The sequence below is a fragment of the Megascapheus bottae genome, chromosome 1, assembly GCF_031878675.1.
Source record: "Megascapheus bottae isolate mThoBot1 chromosome 1, mThoBot2.hap1, whole genome shotgun sequence".
Taxonomy (NCBI): Eukaryota; Metazoa; Chordata; class Mammalia; order Rodentia; family Geomyidae; genus Megascapheus; species Megascapheus bottae.
The window spans coordinates 97,403,389-97,420,860 of record NC_143509.1 but is presented as its reverse complement, the minus strand read 5'-3'; the positions used below and the strand labels follow the sequence as shown (position 1 = coordinate 97,420,860).

General features: G+C 45.3%; 1 protein-coding gene across 3 annotated transcripts in view; it reads right to left on the bottom strand.

Annotated features, from left to right (window-relative positions):
- Positions 1-957: 957 nt before the first annotated feature.
- Positions 958-17,472, bottom strand: part of Eva1c (eva-1 homolog C) — a 68,447-nt gene continuing 51,932 nt past the window's right edge. For all 3 annotated transcript variants that reach the window (XM_090348644.1, XM_090348651.1, XM_090348659.1), the window contains 4 exons: positions 14,092-14,235; positions 11,033-11,113; positions 9,039-9,128; positions 958-1,517 (listed from right to left, as the gene is read on the bottom strand). In XM_090348644.1, the coding sequence (XP_090204770.1) occupies positions 1,141-1,517; positions 9,039-9,128; positions 11,033-11,113; positions 14,092-14,235 (692 nt within the window). In that variant the 3' untranslated portion in view covers positions 958-1,140. The remainder of the gene's footprint in view (positions 1,518-9,038; positions 9,129-11,032; positions 11,114-14,091; positions 14,236-17,472) is intronic.

Sequence of the window (17,472 nt, the reverse complement as noted above, 5' to 3'; positions counted from 1 at the left end):
TTTGAATCCTACCTACTCAAGAGGCTGAGGTCTGAGGATCATAGTTTGAAGGCAGCCTGGACGGACAAATCCATGAGACTCCTATCTAACCAGCAAAAAGCCAGAACTGGGGGAGTGGTACAGCACCAACTGTGAGCAGAAAAAAAACTTGAGCAGAAGACCCTGAGTTCAAGCCCCAGTATCTGCAACAAATAAATAAATAAAATCACAAGTTTATAAAGAGATTCCAGCAAGTGGTAGAGCACATACCTAGCTAGTGTAGGGCCATGAAGTTACGCCTTAGTACCAGAAGAAAAGGGGGGAGGAGGAGGAGGAGGAGGAGGAGGAGCGGGAGGGGGAGGAGGGGGAGGGGGAAGAGGGGGAGGAAGGGGAGGAGGGAGTGCTTATGTTCACACAAGAGAAGGCCACTTGGGAACTAAAAACAAATATTGCTATTATCAGTCTGCTGTCTCTTTCGGATTTTTTGGTAGATATTTCCTATGTATTCCTATTATATGGGGGACCACACACCGGAGAGTTCTTTGTGACTTCACCTAAAGGAATCCAGATTCTTCCATGCCATAATGGGTCTGTCATACCTTTTTGTGCTTAAGTTGTATTCCATTGTGTAGCAATACCACAATTTGTTTGTTCCGTCCTCAGATGGTGGGCCTTTGGGTGGTTTCTTTCAGATATTGTGAACTGTGCTGCTGTAGACACCCATGGATGGTTTCACCTGCAAGGCAGCTCTGTGTAAAGAGCAACGACACTGTACCGGAGAGAAATCTCATCCCTGTTCAATGGAGGACAGAAAGGGATCCCTGGCTGAGACATAGGTAAGCAAACCCACAGCGACGCTTGGCTTTGCCTTAGCTCTGTGTCAGCTTGTAGTGAGTATTTAAAAGACATCCACGCAAGCAGCCATGACAGCACAGAGGAGGCGTGGCTCTGTGTACAGAAGGGGAACACCGCACAAGGAAGGAGAGACCACAAACACTTGTTCCCCCCTCCTTTATTCTGGGATGTGCTGTAAACATGTGGACAGGAGTCCCCGAAGCCTCCTCCAGTCCTGGGTGACATGTCGACTTCTCCTTCATAGAAGGTATAAGGAAATCAGCGCGGGGCGTGGGGGTCCCTCCCCTCTCCTCACGCCTCTGGGGTTCAGTAGAACTGGCCCAGGTGTCTCGGAAGCGAGGCGTCCACGCCGCTGTTCATCCAGATTTCCTGCATGATTTGCTCCCGGCGCTCGATCCTTTCTGCCAGCTCCGCGGCCTCTGTGGAGCTGTGGGCTGGATAGGAAGTCCGACAAACACCCGACAGCTCCCTTGGGAAGTCAGAGTCAGAGGAAGGCTCCTGCTCTCCGTCCTCCTCGCTGTCCTCCTCCACCTGGTCGCTGCCCAGCGCCAGGTGCTCCCTCCCTTGCTGCAGCTCCCGCAAGTCTTTGGTGCAGGACACTCGGATGACCAGCGCACACAGTGTGATCACCAGGCCCACGCAGACGCTGGACACGAACAGCAGGGCGGCTCTCTCGGGGTGTGCTGAGGGAGGAAGAAAGAAGACGGGTCAGGAGGTGCAGCTCCAAATCCCAGGGAAACACCATCCCTCCTCCCTCCTCCTCCCCCCCGTCATGGACAGACAGTTCATGTGGGCCACCTACACCTAACTGATCTCTTCCCAGAGAAGGACACGGTTTTGAGAATGGCTGATATGGCCTGGGAGTTTGGCCTAGTGGTAGAATGCTTGCCTAGCATGCACAAAGACCTGGGTTCGAGTCCTTGGTACCACATACATAGAAAAAAGCCAGAAGTGGTGCTGTGGCTCAAGTGGCAGAGCACTAACCTTGAGAAAGCCCAAGGACAGTGCTCAGGCCCTGAGTTCAAGCCCCAGGACTGGCTAAGGGAGGGGGGGAGAGGGGAGAGGGGAGGGGGGGAGGGAGAGAGAATGGCTGATATATGGACTCATAGGAGAGGTCACATAGGAGGGGGTTCAGGGTCTCTCCTGAGCTTTTTAACTCAGACTTGCCATTCACAAAAGCCTCTGTTCCTTATTTATACAAAGGGCTAATAATACCTTCCTATATAGAGTTGTTCTGATTAAATGAGCCCATTTCAGAATAGCTCTTAGAGTACCCACATCCACACAGGAAACCCTGCTCAGCTATCTACTATCAGCTCTCAGTAGCAGTGATTAATTTATGTATTGTAGACAGAGCTTAAGTATTCATGTGACCTGTGCTATCAAAGCTTAATTCCTTTCTTTTGGTTAAAAAAAGAAGTTAGTTCCAGTCATTTTTCTCTAAACAATAGTGATAGAAATTTTAAATATAAACCGGGCACTGGTGGTTTATCTCTGTAATCCTTGCTACTCAGGAGGCTAAGATCCAGGAAAATCCCTGAAATTCTTATCCCCAGAAAACTGAGAGTGGAGCTGTGGTTCAAAGTGGTAGAGCACTAGCCTTGAGCAAAAAATGCTCAGATACAGCACTTGGGTCCGGAGTTCAAGCCCCACAACTGACAAAAAAGAACAAAAATTTAACTGCATACCAACATGTACTGGGTGCCTTGGTTGAGACATCATATTTGCTTAACTTGCTAGCCTGTGGGGAAGACTTTTATTCTGTCCCTTTTTTCCTCCATGTTGTGGACGCCTTGGGATCTTGGCACCTCTATCCTGGGAGATAAGGATCCATAAACCCCCTCCTATTAGGAACCAGGAGCTGACAGACCTCCAACAACTGAGCAAACAAGTCAATATCTTAGGCCTGATGGGCCATGTGGTCTTGGTTGCCGATATCCAGCTCTGCTCATAGAGTACCAAAGCATTCATCAATGGTGTACAAAACACAAGACACTACTGTGTTCCAATAAAACTTTATTCATAAATTTTGCCCCCGGACAATAGCTTGCCAATACCCCAATATCTAGGTGCTTGAGGCCAGGCACAGAGTGGCAGCTGCTTACTGGAAGATGGTGGCCTGCTCAGGCAGAGCCAGGTCTGGAGCCCCCAGACCTTGATCACAGAGCTCTCTGTGGGGCACACATGGTACCTAGGGTATTTTTCCAGCACATCTTAATTGAACAGAGACCCCTCAGCCACACTGTCACTCCCTTTATCCTATTAAATAATGAAGACTCTTGTCTTATGGCCACCAACTTCCCCAGAGGTCCAGGCAGACTTTCAAACACTAGGACAGTGGAGGAATGCAATCCACTGAGACATGAAACTGGGTCACCTCAGCTTCTTGAGACTGGAAACCTGCCCAGTCCACTTTCTTCCTGAGCATGCATTCAAGCTATCAGCCACTTCTGAATCTTCTCAGCTTCAAAGCCCAGCCAGCGCCCTGACAGCATCATCCCCCCACTCTCTCGAAGATACCCAGGCTATCTGGATCCCCGCTGAAGCACAGCAGGCCATGTCCACAACAGTATTAGCAAAATCATCAAGGCTTATGAAGGATTCGATCAGTTAGAGGTACATATGCTTTGGAGAGCAGGTGGACTGGAGATTAGGGGCCACTCTGGCACTCAGGGTGAAGTTAGTAGTCACCTACAACAAAAAAACCCACATCCCTCCTCATCTGCAGATCAAGCCTTATGGTTGCCCTCTGCTACGGGTGGGCTCGAGTCTCCCCGTGCTGTCTGTGTGGAAATGAGGCTTTCACAGTGAAGCCCACACTGAGCTATGAGATTAGACTCAGGGCTAGAGAAGGTCATCAGGTAGAGCCTAGTGAGGCTTTGTGAGCAGAGGCAGGAGGGCACATGCACACGCGCGCGCGCACGTGTACACACACACACACACACACACACACACACACCAGTCACACACTGTTTGTGTGTCACTGTGTGATGCTCTGTACTGCTTGGAACTCTGCAGGAAGGGGGAAATCACCAAAGGTGATCCATGACCCTGCACCGCCAGAACTTTGAGCCCAACAAAATCTCTTCCTTTATCTCTACCCAGTCTGTGATGTACCACTGGCAACAGAAAATGGACTGAGACCATCTCCTTCTCTTCTATTCTTCTTCCTCTTCCCAGTTTCCAACCACCAAACCTTCAAGCCTCTACGCTTGCAGTCCACCCACTCTGTGGTGCCTGGTACAGAATTTCAAGCGAGCCACAGCCCAGCTCCTCCTCCTCCTGGGAAATCATAACCCTTGAGCCCCACTGTGGATCCAGACTGGGAATGGCTAGTTCCAAGAGGAAGGAATTCCAGCCCAGTGCAGCTTCTAGGAACAGTGAGACACTTCCTCTCCGCTCCAAGCGGTGGTGCAGTGGAGGCCAAGGAGGATCAAGTTCAAGGTCTGACTCAGCCGCACAATGAACCTAGTATGATGACGACTGTGTGTGTGTGTGTGTGTGTGTGTGTGTGTGTGTGTGTGTGACAGAGATAAAGAGACAGACACAGATAGACAAGACAGAGACAAAGTTCAAGCCCCGGGACTTGAACTCAAGGTCTGTCCCTTAACTTTCTTACTCAAAGATGGCACTCAACCACTTGAGCTGTAACTCCACTTCCAGCTTTAGGGGGGGTTAATTGGGGATAAGTGTCTCTCAAGATTTGTTTTCTAACCACGATCCTCAGTTCTCAGCTTCCTGAATAGCTAGGATTGGGTGGGCCCTGGGCTTCTGGGTCCATTTATTTTCTTTTTCAGGATTTTCAGATCAATGGAACTCAATTAGTCATAACCCTTAGGACACTACACGTTCTAATGATTGGCCCTTCTTTATCTCTAGTTTCTGAATCCCTTTTAACATACCTGTGCTCTGAATAAGTTCCCTACGGAGGGCTGCCAGCCTTGGTGACAGCCTGTGTCTGGGCTGCATCTTCCCAGCCTCCCCACTAGGGGCTCCCATCTCACGGTGGCCATGACTCCCTTGCTTGCCTCACACTCAATTGGCTGGTGCTCTACCACTTGAGCTATGACTCCAGTCCCTTTTCCTGCACTGGATGCCTCGCTGGCCTGAGCTGTGATCCTCCAGCTTGTCACAGGCACCCGCTACTGTGCCCAGCCACTGGTGAAGACAGAATCTCATGAACTTTTTTTTTACCCCAACACTGGCTTCAAATTGTGACTCTTCAATGTCTACCTCCAAAGTGGTTGGGATTACAGGCTTGAGGCCCTAGGCCCAGCCCTGCAAGCCTTTTTATTTCCTTATTTTTGGCAGTCCTGGCATTTGTACTCAGGGCTTTGTACTGACGAGGCTGGCACTGAACCAACTGAGCTATCCTTCCAACTCTGCTTTTTGCCAGTTAATTGGGGATGAAGTCTCATAGGCTTTTCTGCCTGGAGTAGCTGCAGGTCTCAGCTGAGTAGCTACAATACCAGGCATGAGTAAACTCATGCTTTGTTTATTTTTGGAGTCAATTCTTATACTTTTGCCTAAGCAGCCTGAACCATGATCTTCTTAATTGCATTGATGGAATACATGGCTGATAGTTGTATACTACCATGCCTGGCTAATAATTGATTGAACTGAAGTATACTGTGGGTATCTCATGATTGATAGCTTGTATTTTCCCTTTCATTAAGGTAGCTTTGGACCTAGTGAATTTATCTGAAAAAATATAGATAATTTTAAATTCTGCGCTGCTTCCTGTTTTCTGCTAGCAGCGAGTCCCCAACCTTCTCCCTCACCTTCTTCCTCCAGCTCCTCCGTCTTTTCAAAAGTGCACATTTGATCATACCATTGCCTGACTTAGAACACAAATGGTCTCTCGCTTCTCCTCAGCTTACAATCCTGACCACGGCCAAGGGAGCTCGGTGACCCAGCCCGTCACCTGCCATGTTCAGCTCTAAAGAGTCATCTCTTCCCTCTCCACTCTCCCACACTGGCCGTTCCATTCTGTGTGGGTATTACAGGGCTTCCTGCTTTGTCATTCTCGAACATATTCTTCTCCTGGTCTCCCTCCCTCCTGCTCCCCTTCTCTCTTCTCACCCTGCCCTACTCTAGGGTAGGGGAGCACAGGTTGAAGCACTAGGCCTGGTGCAGCTGAGCTCCACACAGTCAATATCTCTCCAGCAATCTCTCTTCTCCAAGGAAATGCGGCTGAAATTCTCCTGCCAGAACTGCTTCTCACTAGCCAAGGTCCTCGGTGCCTTCTGGATCAGGCAATGGTCTCTAAGGCAGATCCATTCATATCTGTTGAGATGCCATGGTCAAGAATGAAAAATCAGACAACTAACTCTTGGCAGGCCGGTAGGAATAAGGCTTTGGGTTCACCTGAACTGACCACTTGAAGCCACATGATCCCCGGATGGGCTACGTGGAACTTTAGAGATGAGCTGGCCTCACCTCAGCTGCTGCAGCCCACTTGCCCAACCAAAGCTACCGCTGGCTAGAAAACTACACCCAGGCTTTCTATCAAAAGTGCTTCATTACGGGCTTATGCCTGTAACCCTAGCTAATCAGGAGGCTGACATCTGAAGATCACAGTTTGAAACCAGTCCACTCAAGAAAGTCCTTGAGACTCTTACTCCAATTAACCACCAAAAAGCCCAAAGTGGACCTGTGGCTCAAACAGTAGAGCACTAGCCTTGAGCAAAAAAAGCTGAGATAACACTCAGACTTCAAGGTGAAGCCCAGGACCAAAACTGGTACACTTGTTCACGTGCGCACGCGCCCGCACGCATGCGCGCGCGCGCGCGCGCGCGCGCGCGCACACACACACACACACACACACACACACGCACGCACACACACTCCACATCATCTATTTTCTAGAATCAGCTGGACCCCTTTAGACTTTTGTGACCCCTTTTCTATCTCATACTCTGGAAAGATCAAGCTATTCTTGTTGCTGGGGTTGAACAGAATCTTCTTGTTATATTTTATTAGTATTATTCCAAATTAGCCTCTAAATTTAGTTCATCATCACAGACTAGACTGAATTACTTTCACCTTATCATCTTCAATGCGCTCCTGGGAGTCTTTAAGGTCCCTTTGGCTCTTACGTCCTGGTCTGGGGCCAGGACAAGCTCCAGTTCAAATCTCTTTGTGTCCAGATAAGCAGAAGGAGCTATGGCATGGGTCCTGTTTCCTGGGGCCCTGTCACCATCGAGAGGAGCCAGGCAGCAGCCCGGCTGGTTCTCATGAGGGAAATACAAAGTGTCCCTAGCCTGGTGTGACAGCACTCAGGGATGTGACAGTACCTTCCTGTCATGGAACTGAAGGTTGGAGGCCACGCCCATATGACCAGGCGCTGGTGTGTGTCCTGTCAGCAGGGGATGGCGTCACTTGTGGCTTCTCCCTGGATCACACCTCCACCATGGAGGGGGGGCTGACTGGTTGTCTGACACCACTGTGGCATCCCCGCTGTCCCCCGCCAGGGACATCGCTGCTTCTTTCCCATCATTAACCTCTGTGTACAGGCACCCTACGAACCTTCTCTCCAAGGGGCTCTGCAGGGATTTGGGAAATCTTGCATTCTTTTTTGTTGTTGCTGTTGGTTGTGGGGCTTAAATTCAGGGCCTGGGAAATATCTCTGAGCCTCTTTGTGCTCAAGGCTAGTGCTCTACCACTTAAGCCACGGCTCCACTTCTGGTTTTTGAGTGATTAACTGGAGTCTCACGAGGAGTTTTCTGCCTGGACTGACCTTGAACCGTGATTCTCAGCTCTCAGCCTTCTGAGTAGCTAGGAGTACAGGCGTGAGCACAGGTCATGGGAATCTTTCTGGCACTACAAATATTTATATTTCTTTTCTTTTGTGTTGCTCCTAGAACTTGAACTCAGGCCCTGAGTGCTGTCCTTGAGCATTTTTCTTTTTTTTTTTTTTTTCCAGTCCTCGGCTTTGGCTCAGGGCCTGAGCACTGTCCCTGGTTTTTCTCAAGGCTAGAGCTCTACCACTTGAGCCACAGCATCACTTCCGGCTTTTTTCTATGTATGTGGTACCGAGGAATCGAACCCGGGTCTTCGTGCATGCTAGGCAAGCACTTTAACCACTAGGCCAAACTCCCGGTCCATTTTTTACTCAAGATTCACAGGCTACCACTTAAGCCACAGTTCCACTTCCGGCTTTTTTTTTTTTTTGTGGACAATTGGAGATAAGAGTCTCATGGACTTTTGTGTCCTAGCCGGCTTTGAACCTTGATCCTCAGATCTCAGCCTCCTGAGTGGCTAGGATTACAGGCGTGAGCCAATGCGCCTGGCTATCGGTCACTGGGAGCAGGCCTTTGAGGAGGATTGTGGGGCTCTGGTGTCCTCTCTGCCTGGGTTTAAGATGTGACTGCTCAATGTGACAGGTGCTCTCACTAGGATATGCCACCTTTACCTGAAACTTAAACCAACAGGAACACCCAATCTTGAACTTAAACCTCAGGAACCATGAGCTCAAATCCCCTCCATTTGGTAAGTAGCCTGTGTCATGTATAAAAGCGACAGTGACGGGAAGTGGGCTAACACATCCTTGAGCAGGCGGGCCAGCAGGCACTGTTGAAACTTGCAGTCAACATTCCAAAGGTATAGCCTTGGTTGGCCTAGTCAGAAAAGGTAGCAAGGAAAGATTGCTGCTTCCTCCCTGAAGAAGACTAGCAGCACAGCCAGGCCTGCTGCCAGCCTTCAGCTCTGCCAGTCCAGGAAGGTGGAGTTTGGTCCTTGCAGGGAAGATTAACAAGGAAAACCTTGGCACCCAAGAGAAGTAGCCCTTGGGACTATACAAGCAACTCTGGCTTCCTGGGATGCAGCCCATTTTGTTTACTACCTGATCTGGCACCTTCGTCTAATAACAAGGGGGCAAAAATATACTAATCTCGTGTCCTTCCAAAATTTCAGACCTAGGAGATGCATTCCTACTTGTCAAGGAATGAAAACATCCATGGAGCCCAACCTTGAGTAGTGCAGTGTTATGTTTGTGGTTTCTTCCTGGTTGCCAGGTTGCAGATATACTTTAATTCAGTCTCCTGTGTTTTGGGATCTTGTGTTTCTGGGATGCTGTAGTTGGTAGATCAAGCCAAAAGTCATTTTTCTTTAGCTATCTGAAGGTTGTAATTGAATGGTGCACTTGTTAGTGAAGCTTTGATGCGTTTGTTAGTATTCCAGGAAACGTCAATTTATTGACCTACCTCTAATGTAAGCAAATGCTGCCAGAGAGTTGCTAACAATAACTCCATCTTTTGGCAGAACTCTTGATCCACTGGGGTTAAAGTTGATATCTATGTCATTAAAAAAAAGCAAAAGTAATTCATCAGTATCATTCACTGTACACCTAGTGGAAAATACCCTCTGTTTCCCACCCCTGACTGTCACAGTGGTTAAAAATCATAGCCATGCAACAAATGGGCTTCTGACCAAATCATGGAAGACTAAGCCAGAAGAGCCTTTCGTAAGCAGTCCCTGAAAACTGAAGGATGAGAGGGATTAGGAATATTTCAAGATTTGGCTCCACGTTCAGGCTTGGCTAATTGTCCCATCCCAAAGTGGGTGGCATTTGTCTGTCCTCTCAGAGGCCTGGGAAATAGTATCCTTCAGAGCTGATGTCAACCAGAGATGAGACGAATCTTGGGTTATGAAGTCGGGTTGTGTATGTTTGGTTTTTAAATGTGACAGAAAAAAAAAAAGATCTATTGTCTAATGCTGGTAACCTGTGTAGATGGAGCCTGGAAATGCTATGAGGCAGTCTGGGTGGGAAGGGGGGCGCCTAAGAATGTCGGGGCTGAAGTCTCTTGGAAAGATGGCACAAAGCTCTCAGGCCCAGATTATTCAGGGGCTCGTGTGGGAGCACAGTCAGAGAGAAGTGGGACTGGTAGAAAGCCGGGGTTATCCTGTAGGTCTTTGTAAGCTTTTGACTGGAGATTATTTCTATTTTTTTTCTTCCTGTGGTTTTGTGTGTGTGTGTGTGTGTGTGTGTGTGTGTGTGTGTGTGTGTGTGTGTGTGTGTGTGTGTGTTTATGAAGTATGGAATCAGCCCTCTGAATTTCAGGGTTGCACATCCGTTGGTTCAATAAGCTATACATCAAACATTCTGAGAAAAAGGATATAGTGTATTGAACATGTACAGGCTTGTCTCTTTGCTGTTTAAACAACACATAGGATGGCTATGGCACACATGACATTGGCGTGGGGCTTATAAAGCCACCTAGGGATAATCTCTAAGTATACAGAAATACATGGGTGGGCTTTGTGCAAGTCTTATGCCATTTAATGAAAGGGCCTTGAGCATCAATTGATTTTTATTTGTGGGGGGTCTGGAATCATTTTCCCACAGACACAGAGGGATTCATCCTTTTACTTAAATTGTATAATTAGCAGGAAAATTCATAAATATAATGAAAGTAACGCAAGATGAAGTTCTTACTGCCCACAGATGATCATCCGAAGTGATCTGTTGGATCTCTACATTTTTCTATCAGCAGCTCCATGGAGCTGAATTTCCATTTTAGATTTGAGAAGAAAATCCACATGGCGATTCCTTACCCCTCCTTATAAGAGCCAAGGAGAACTGCGCACACAGGGGGCACACAGGCCCGGCCTGGTTCTGGGCCACCCAGGCCACTGTCAGGATCTTCTTTGCAACATGCCCCCTGTACAGTCCAGGAACACAGTTTATTTCTGAGCAGAGCTCTTATTTACACTGGGTTTGTTTTGTTTGGTTCTTTTGCTTTTAACAAGTAAAAGAAGAGTGAAGAGGGAAATTTATTCTACTTAGGATTCTTTTTGTTTTGGTGCCAATACTGGGGTTTGAACTCAGGGCCCCTCCTTACTTGGCTTTTTTACTCCAGACTGGTACTCTACTACTTGAGCCACACTTCCATTTCTGGCTTTTTGCTGGTTCATTAAAAATAAGAATCCCACAGACTCTCCTGCCCATAATAATTCTGAACTGAAATCAGCTTCCTGAACAGCTAGGATTATAGGTGCCAAGAGGCACCAGTGCTCAGCTTAAGACAAAGCATTGGCCACCAACTGCAATCTTTGGTTAGCTTGGCACTACCGTTACCAGAACAAATAGCACCCCCTGACATCCCTTTTCCTTCCTCCCATTATGTGCCTGACAGTAGTCATGGGGATATTTACCTTTACTTAAAGAGAAATATTGACATTAAGCTATAACAATTACCATATTCGCCATCTTTCTGCTTCAAAGAAGGCTTTAGATTAGTAATGGCTGGATCAATCGCTCCGAGTATGTTCTTGGGAACTGAAAAATCAAAAATAAATATTTGAAATACATGCTTTAAAATGTTATATTTAATATATGTTGACAATGCATTGTAAATAAGATTAGAAGGCACTTTTTGCTTTTTTTTCCATATCGATTACAGCCCACCACATACATTAATGGTACATGGTCATTAGCAAACATCCAGGAAAGTTCAGGCCCATTTTTGTAATATTTAAACACATGTAAAATAAAAAGTATAATGTATCCATCCATTGGGATACAATTTAATAAGAAAAAGAATTTAAAACGATACATGTTACAGGGTAAATCTCAAAATGATCATGCTTAGTGGGAGATCCCAAACACAAAAGACAATTTTGGGTTTTTATAGTACTTTCTACAATATCCTATCATGGTCACTTATATTGTAGTAGTTAGGGAAAAGTCTGTACATGTCCAGTACAGACACATTTTTTTTCCCTGAGGAGCCAAACACAAAGGATAATTGCCTGATTCCATTTGTACAAATATCCAAGAAAGGTAAATCTAGAGATAGAAATTGTATCAGTGGTTCCCTGGGACCAGAAGTGGGAGTGAAAATGAAGACAAGGAACTTGGGGAATCATGGAAATATTTTCAAATTGAAGTGAGGTAAATGGATGCATAGGCCTAAGTTTACTGAAAACCAGTGAGTTGTTTTGCAGTGGGTGAAATAAGGTAGATAAAGAATGCACAATACAGCCTCAGTGAACTTGGACATGAGCTTCCTGAGCCATAATGAGCAAATGGCCATGACCTACTCAAAGCCTATCACTGACCCTCCCCAGTTCCTCCTCCAGAGCTCTCTGCCTCTTCCGTAATATATCTAGAAAATTCTAGGCACGAGATGCTAAGATGATGCACTAAATATGAGAAAAGATGACAGATGAGAGGCAGACAGGTGGATGAGTTTGGAAGGTGGTCGATGGTTCTGCCATACTGACCCTAAGAATAAGCAATTGGCTTTCAGGATCCCCAGGCAGAGCAGCAGACAAATGATCACAGCAGCTAAAACAGAGCAAAGTGAGAATTCCAAAGGCCAAGCACGCTGCCCGCTACAAGCTGAGAGGAAAAGCAAATTTTTAGTTTTTATTTTTGCTAGAACAGGAGCTTGAACTCCGGCCCTCATGCTATTGCTTGTCTTTTTCGCTCAAGGCTGGCACTCTACCATTTGAGCCACACCTCCACTTCTGGGTTTTTGGTTGTTAATTGGAATTTAAAGTCTCATGAACTTTCCTGCCTCAGGCTGGCTTTGAACAGTGATCCTCGGATCTCAGCTTCACTGAATAGCTAGGATTACAGGCGTGAGCTACCAGTGCCCGGAAGAAACTTCAGCCTGGAGGAAATCTGGGAAAACTGATGACAGGAAGCAGACAAGAAGCTAACACAAATTATACAAGTTGTACTGCTCTGCTTTGGGAAAGCTCATAAGGCATCGCAACAGCAAGAAAACCTCATTTGAAGCTCCGACTGCTCAATGAAACTCTTTCAGAAATGTCCCAGGATTTACAAGCAAACATCACTCCTAAACTGTGAAACTTTTTTTTTTGCCTTGAACTCAGGGCCTGAGCACTGTCCTTGGGCTTTCTATGTATGTAGTACTGAGGAATTGAACCCGGGTCTTCGTGCATGCTAGGCAAGCACATTACCTCTAGACCAAACTCCCGGCTTTGTGAAACCTTTTGCCAGTAGGTCCTAGTGGCCTTTGTGCCAGGTGAAGATGCCCAAGAAATGCCCTAGTATGAAGGACCACAGATCTCAGCAGCACGGCAGGGACAGAGAGTAGAGCTGTGGCTGACATGAAATGCTTTCTAATAATCAAATAACGTTTTCTTTCTGGCTCCCAAGAACAATGTTCCTCTTTGCGTGGCCACAGTGAAACCTGGCATAGCATCTCTTCCTGCCAAGACTGCTACTTTTCTTTCACAGAACTTGCACAATTCCAGGAATATAGTTTAAACCCCATTTTGTATATTTCAATGGGCAAATTGTATGGCTTATGAATTATATCTCAATAAAATCTGTAATTAAAATAAAGACTAGAGAGCTATCCAAAAGAGAAAAGGTATCAGGTTCTCTAGATATAGAGTTCTTTGCTTTCTCCTGCTTTTGTATTCATTTAAACAAAACAAAACAAGGCAATAGATTAGGAATAGAAACTAGAAATCCAAAGCACCTTGCCAAAAAAAAAAAACTCACTCATTTCACATTTACTTTTTTTTTTTCTACTTGGGCTTGAACTCAGTTCCAAGATACTGTCTCTTAGCTTTTTCTGCTCAGGTTGGCACTCCACCTCTTGAGCCACACTTCTACTTCTGGCTTTTTCGCTGGTTAACTGGAGAGAAGATCCTCATGAACTTTCCTTCCCTTGCTGGCTCCAAACCTTGATCCTCAGATCTCAGCATCCTGAGTAACTAAGCTTACAGACGTGAGTCACTAATGCCTGGCTCACTCATTTGCTTTTAAATAGCTTTAAGAAAGTAAAATCTAAACAAAGACACTAGAAAAACAAAGTAGTCATGTCATGTAGCATTTTTAATTGTGCTGTGGGTTTGCAGATAAAATAGCTGTTGGCAGCACCGCAAGCTAGTCATTTCAGGTCCACAAATGGTGCTGGAAGGTTAAATCAGAGCCACACAATACTTCTGTGAACTTGCATGACACGACAATAAATTTAAGAGTTTCCTAAGAGCTCAGATTAAAATCACCAGTTCTCAGTGACCTTAACTTTATCCCAATTTGCTTGCTCTCACCCTGCCCTCCCCATCCAGTGCCAATCTGACTGCTAGAAACACACTCTTAAAACAAATTTTGATCAGAGAAAATGTTGTTTATCTGATCTGAATGTCATAAACAAGGAGAAAGGACGGCAAAGGGGAACAGGAGTCCTAGCCTGGGGAGGAATCTGGGGAGCAGAATGTACTCCCAGAGAGGCTGTGTCTTTATGAGCTTATTGCAGGTTTATTTATTCTTACCACATGCATAGGTAACTGTGAGGTACATCTTCACTCCTGGCAGGCAGGGCCTTCCAAAGTGGTAATTGTTGACAAGGATTGTACATCTCTGCTTCCCGTAGCACCTTCTGGATAAGACTTGCAGAGCTGAGTAAGACAGGCAGTCTGGAAGGAAAGAATAAGAACTTCAGCCAAGCACGGTGGCTCGTAATCTTAGCTATTCAAGAGGCTGAAATCTGAGGATCACAGTTCAAAGCCAGCCCAGGCACTAAAGAATGTGAGATTCTTATCTCCAATTAATCACTAGAAAACAGGAAATTGGGCTGTGGCTCAAGGGGTAGGGCAATAGCCTTGAGCTGAAGAGCTCAGAGACAGTGCCCAGGCCCAGAGTTCAAGCTCCTTTTTCCATAAAAAGGAAAACAAAGAAAACAAAGAATAAGAACATCAGGCTGCATTCAGTGCTTGGCCACAGGTTACCCAATGGAACGCATTAGAAATAAATACAGCATTTCAAGTCAAGTGAAGATAATTCCTCTGTTTATCTTCCCTCTCATGCCCTACAAATCCTGAGCTTCGCTGAAGGCTCTGTGGACATCAGATTGAAAATCTGGTCTATTCAAGGGACCCAGAGTTTTGCTTTTCACTAGGCTTCGCAAATTATGTAACCTCTCTGCAAACAGAACAAAAAATAATAAATATGACATTGAACAAAATTCCTCTTGCTTTTATTTTAACAAATATTTGCTCAATAAATATTTGAATTAACCACTCGTTAAAGTATTGGTTTATAACTCTATGTGAACATGGGAACTCCTCTTACTCATCATCTAATTCCTAATGTCTGGGCACTTTAATACCCTAATAACTGATGAATGTGTGGATGAATGAATGAATGAATGAATGAAATGAAATGAACCACTAAACAGCTGAGCAGCAGTAGTCCTGGCTACTCAGCAGGCTGAGATCTGAGGTTAACAGTTTGAAGCCAGCCCAGGCAGGTAAGTCTCTGACACTCATCACTAATTAACACCCCCCCAAAAAAAGTGGCTCCTATACATAATAGAATTTTACATAGCCATTAGAAAGAATAAAATTATGTCATTTGCTGGGAAATGAATAGAACTAGAATAATTCATGTTAAGTGAGATAAGCCAAGTTCATAGAGACAAATGGTGATTGTTCTCTCTGATATGTGGGAATTGGATCTAAAATATGCTAGGATATGATTAATTATACGGGATTCTAAACACTCACACCAAAAGATAAAGGAGGACCCTCTTAAGAGAGAAACATAAAAACACAATCCCTGAATGCTTCTTTAATTTATATAAAATTAAAAAATACTGAAATGAACTCCAAAAGAAGGAGAAGGAGGAAGAGGAGGAGGAGGAGGAGGAGGAGGAGGAGGAGGAGCTGTAGTTCAAGTAGCAGAGCACTAGCTTTGAGGAAAAAACCCCCTCAAAGATAGCATCCAGGTCCTGAGTTCAAATCCCAAAGAGCAATGCACATACCCACAAAAAGAAATGAACCACTAAACACAGGCCCATGTTTTCAGCATCTTGACACAATGTCATCATAATATTATTGGGGAACATCCAAAAAAAGAAATTTACTCATTACCTGACTTCTGAAATGGCAGCCCCTCTGTCTAACACCTTCATTAAAGACTTTAAATAAGAGGAAGAGAGGCAAGCTACCCTCTAGAGCCACCTCACCACGTGGTACTAGTGTGATGCTTTTGGTCTTAGCCTCCAGAACCATGAGCAAATAAATCTCTATCCTGTATACATTAGCCAGTCTCAGGTATTTTATCATAGAAATAGACTAGGCATTAAGTCTATAGAAAATAGAGTAAGGCATTTGTGGACGATGAGATGCTGTGCTACGCACTGTCAGAAAAACACCAGAATGAAGACATAATCTTGTATTAGGCAGGATATGGGGTTTAATGGGGAATCTCACTTGCTAGCTTGACTGGAAGGAGAAGCACCAGGGAGATTAGTAAACCACACTTTGGTCTGGGAATTTCCAGAGACTCAATTAGCTGAGGAAGATCCTCCCTCATATGGGCAGCACCTTATACCACAGGTTGGGGGCCTGGGTGGAAGAATATGAGGAAAAGGAGAACGTGTCTCTGCTTCCTGGCCACCATGAGGTGAGCTGCTCTTCCTCATCACATCTTTCTCACCAGATCAACCAAGGCCTCAGACATTGTGAACAAAAATTAAGTTCTCCTGCATTCATTTGTGACAGGTATGATGTCACTGGCAAAAAAAAATAAATAAAAATCTGAATAACAGCAATGGAGCAATGAGAGACAGGATGTGATAATGGGATGGAGACCACAAGGTGCAGACAAGAGGTCCTGAGGTGAAGGGCCAGAGGGGTCCCTGGGGACTGGATAGGCTTCATAGAGAAGGGTTCCTTAGGCATGGGATAAATGTGAATTGGGTAAAGCAGATGAGAAAGAAACATGACGATGAGGAGAGTAGTCCAGGAGAACCTCGAGGGACTGACCATTAGCCAGAAGATGGGGAGCAAAATGGGGTAAGATAGAGACTGGGGGAAAGACTGCACTACTTGGACAACATCTAGTCTAAATCCTGTGCCTTTTCTCAGCATGAGACGTGAAAACAAGCACATATGGTATGAAAGAAGTCGATCAGATCTCAATATTAAAGCCTGAAACTGGGATATAGAAAGAAGACATAGACGGAAACTCCCAGGCAGGTGTGGTGGGTATTTTGGGTTTATTGGGATGATATAGGATTTTAACCACTATGGGTTTCAAGATGCTTATTTGCGAGTTAACATGTTAAAATAAAGACTACAAAAATAAAATATTAAAAGAGTACAAAATAAGCTTGCTTAAAACTTAAAATCCGTGCCAAGTTAGAAAAAGGTCTTTCGGTAATGAATGGCTGAGGGGCAAGTTCGGTAGAAACGTAAAATGTCCTGTAAACATTATATAAAAATACTCTGTGTGTAACATAACCATTCCAGACACCATGGAAAGTTTATCTGAGTACGGTTATATCCCTTCAGTAGCCAGTTTTTTTGTTGTTGTTGTTGTTTTTTCCAGTCCTGGGGCTTTAACTCAGGGCCTGGACACTGTCCTTGGGCTAGCACTCTACCACTTGAGCCACAGAACCACTTCTGGCTTTTACTGTGTATGTGGTACCCAGGAATTGAAGCCAGGTCTTGGTGGATACTTGCCTAGTACTCTACCATTAGGCTACACTCCCAGTGCCAATTATTGTTTTTTATTGCTTGGATGCAGTTTTTAAAAACGATACTTTGAGGCTTTTTGTTGTTATCATTAGGAATCTGATATTCTAAATAACAGTTTATAAGTGAGCCTAAAACCAGCCCTTCTCCTCTAAACTTCATTAGGAAAAGCAA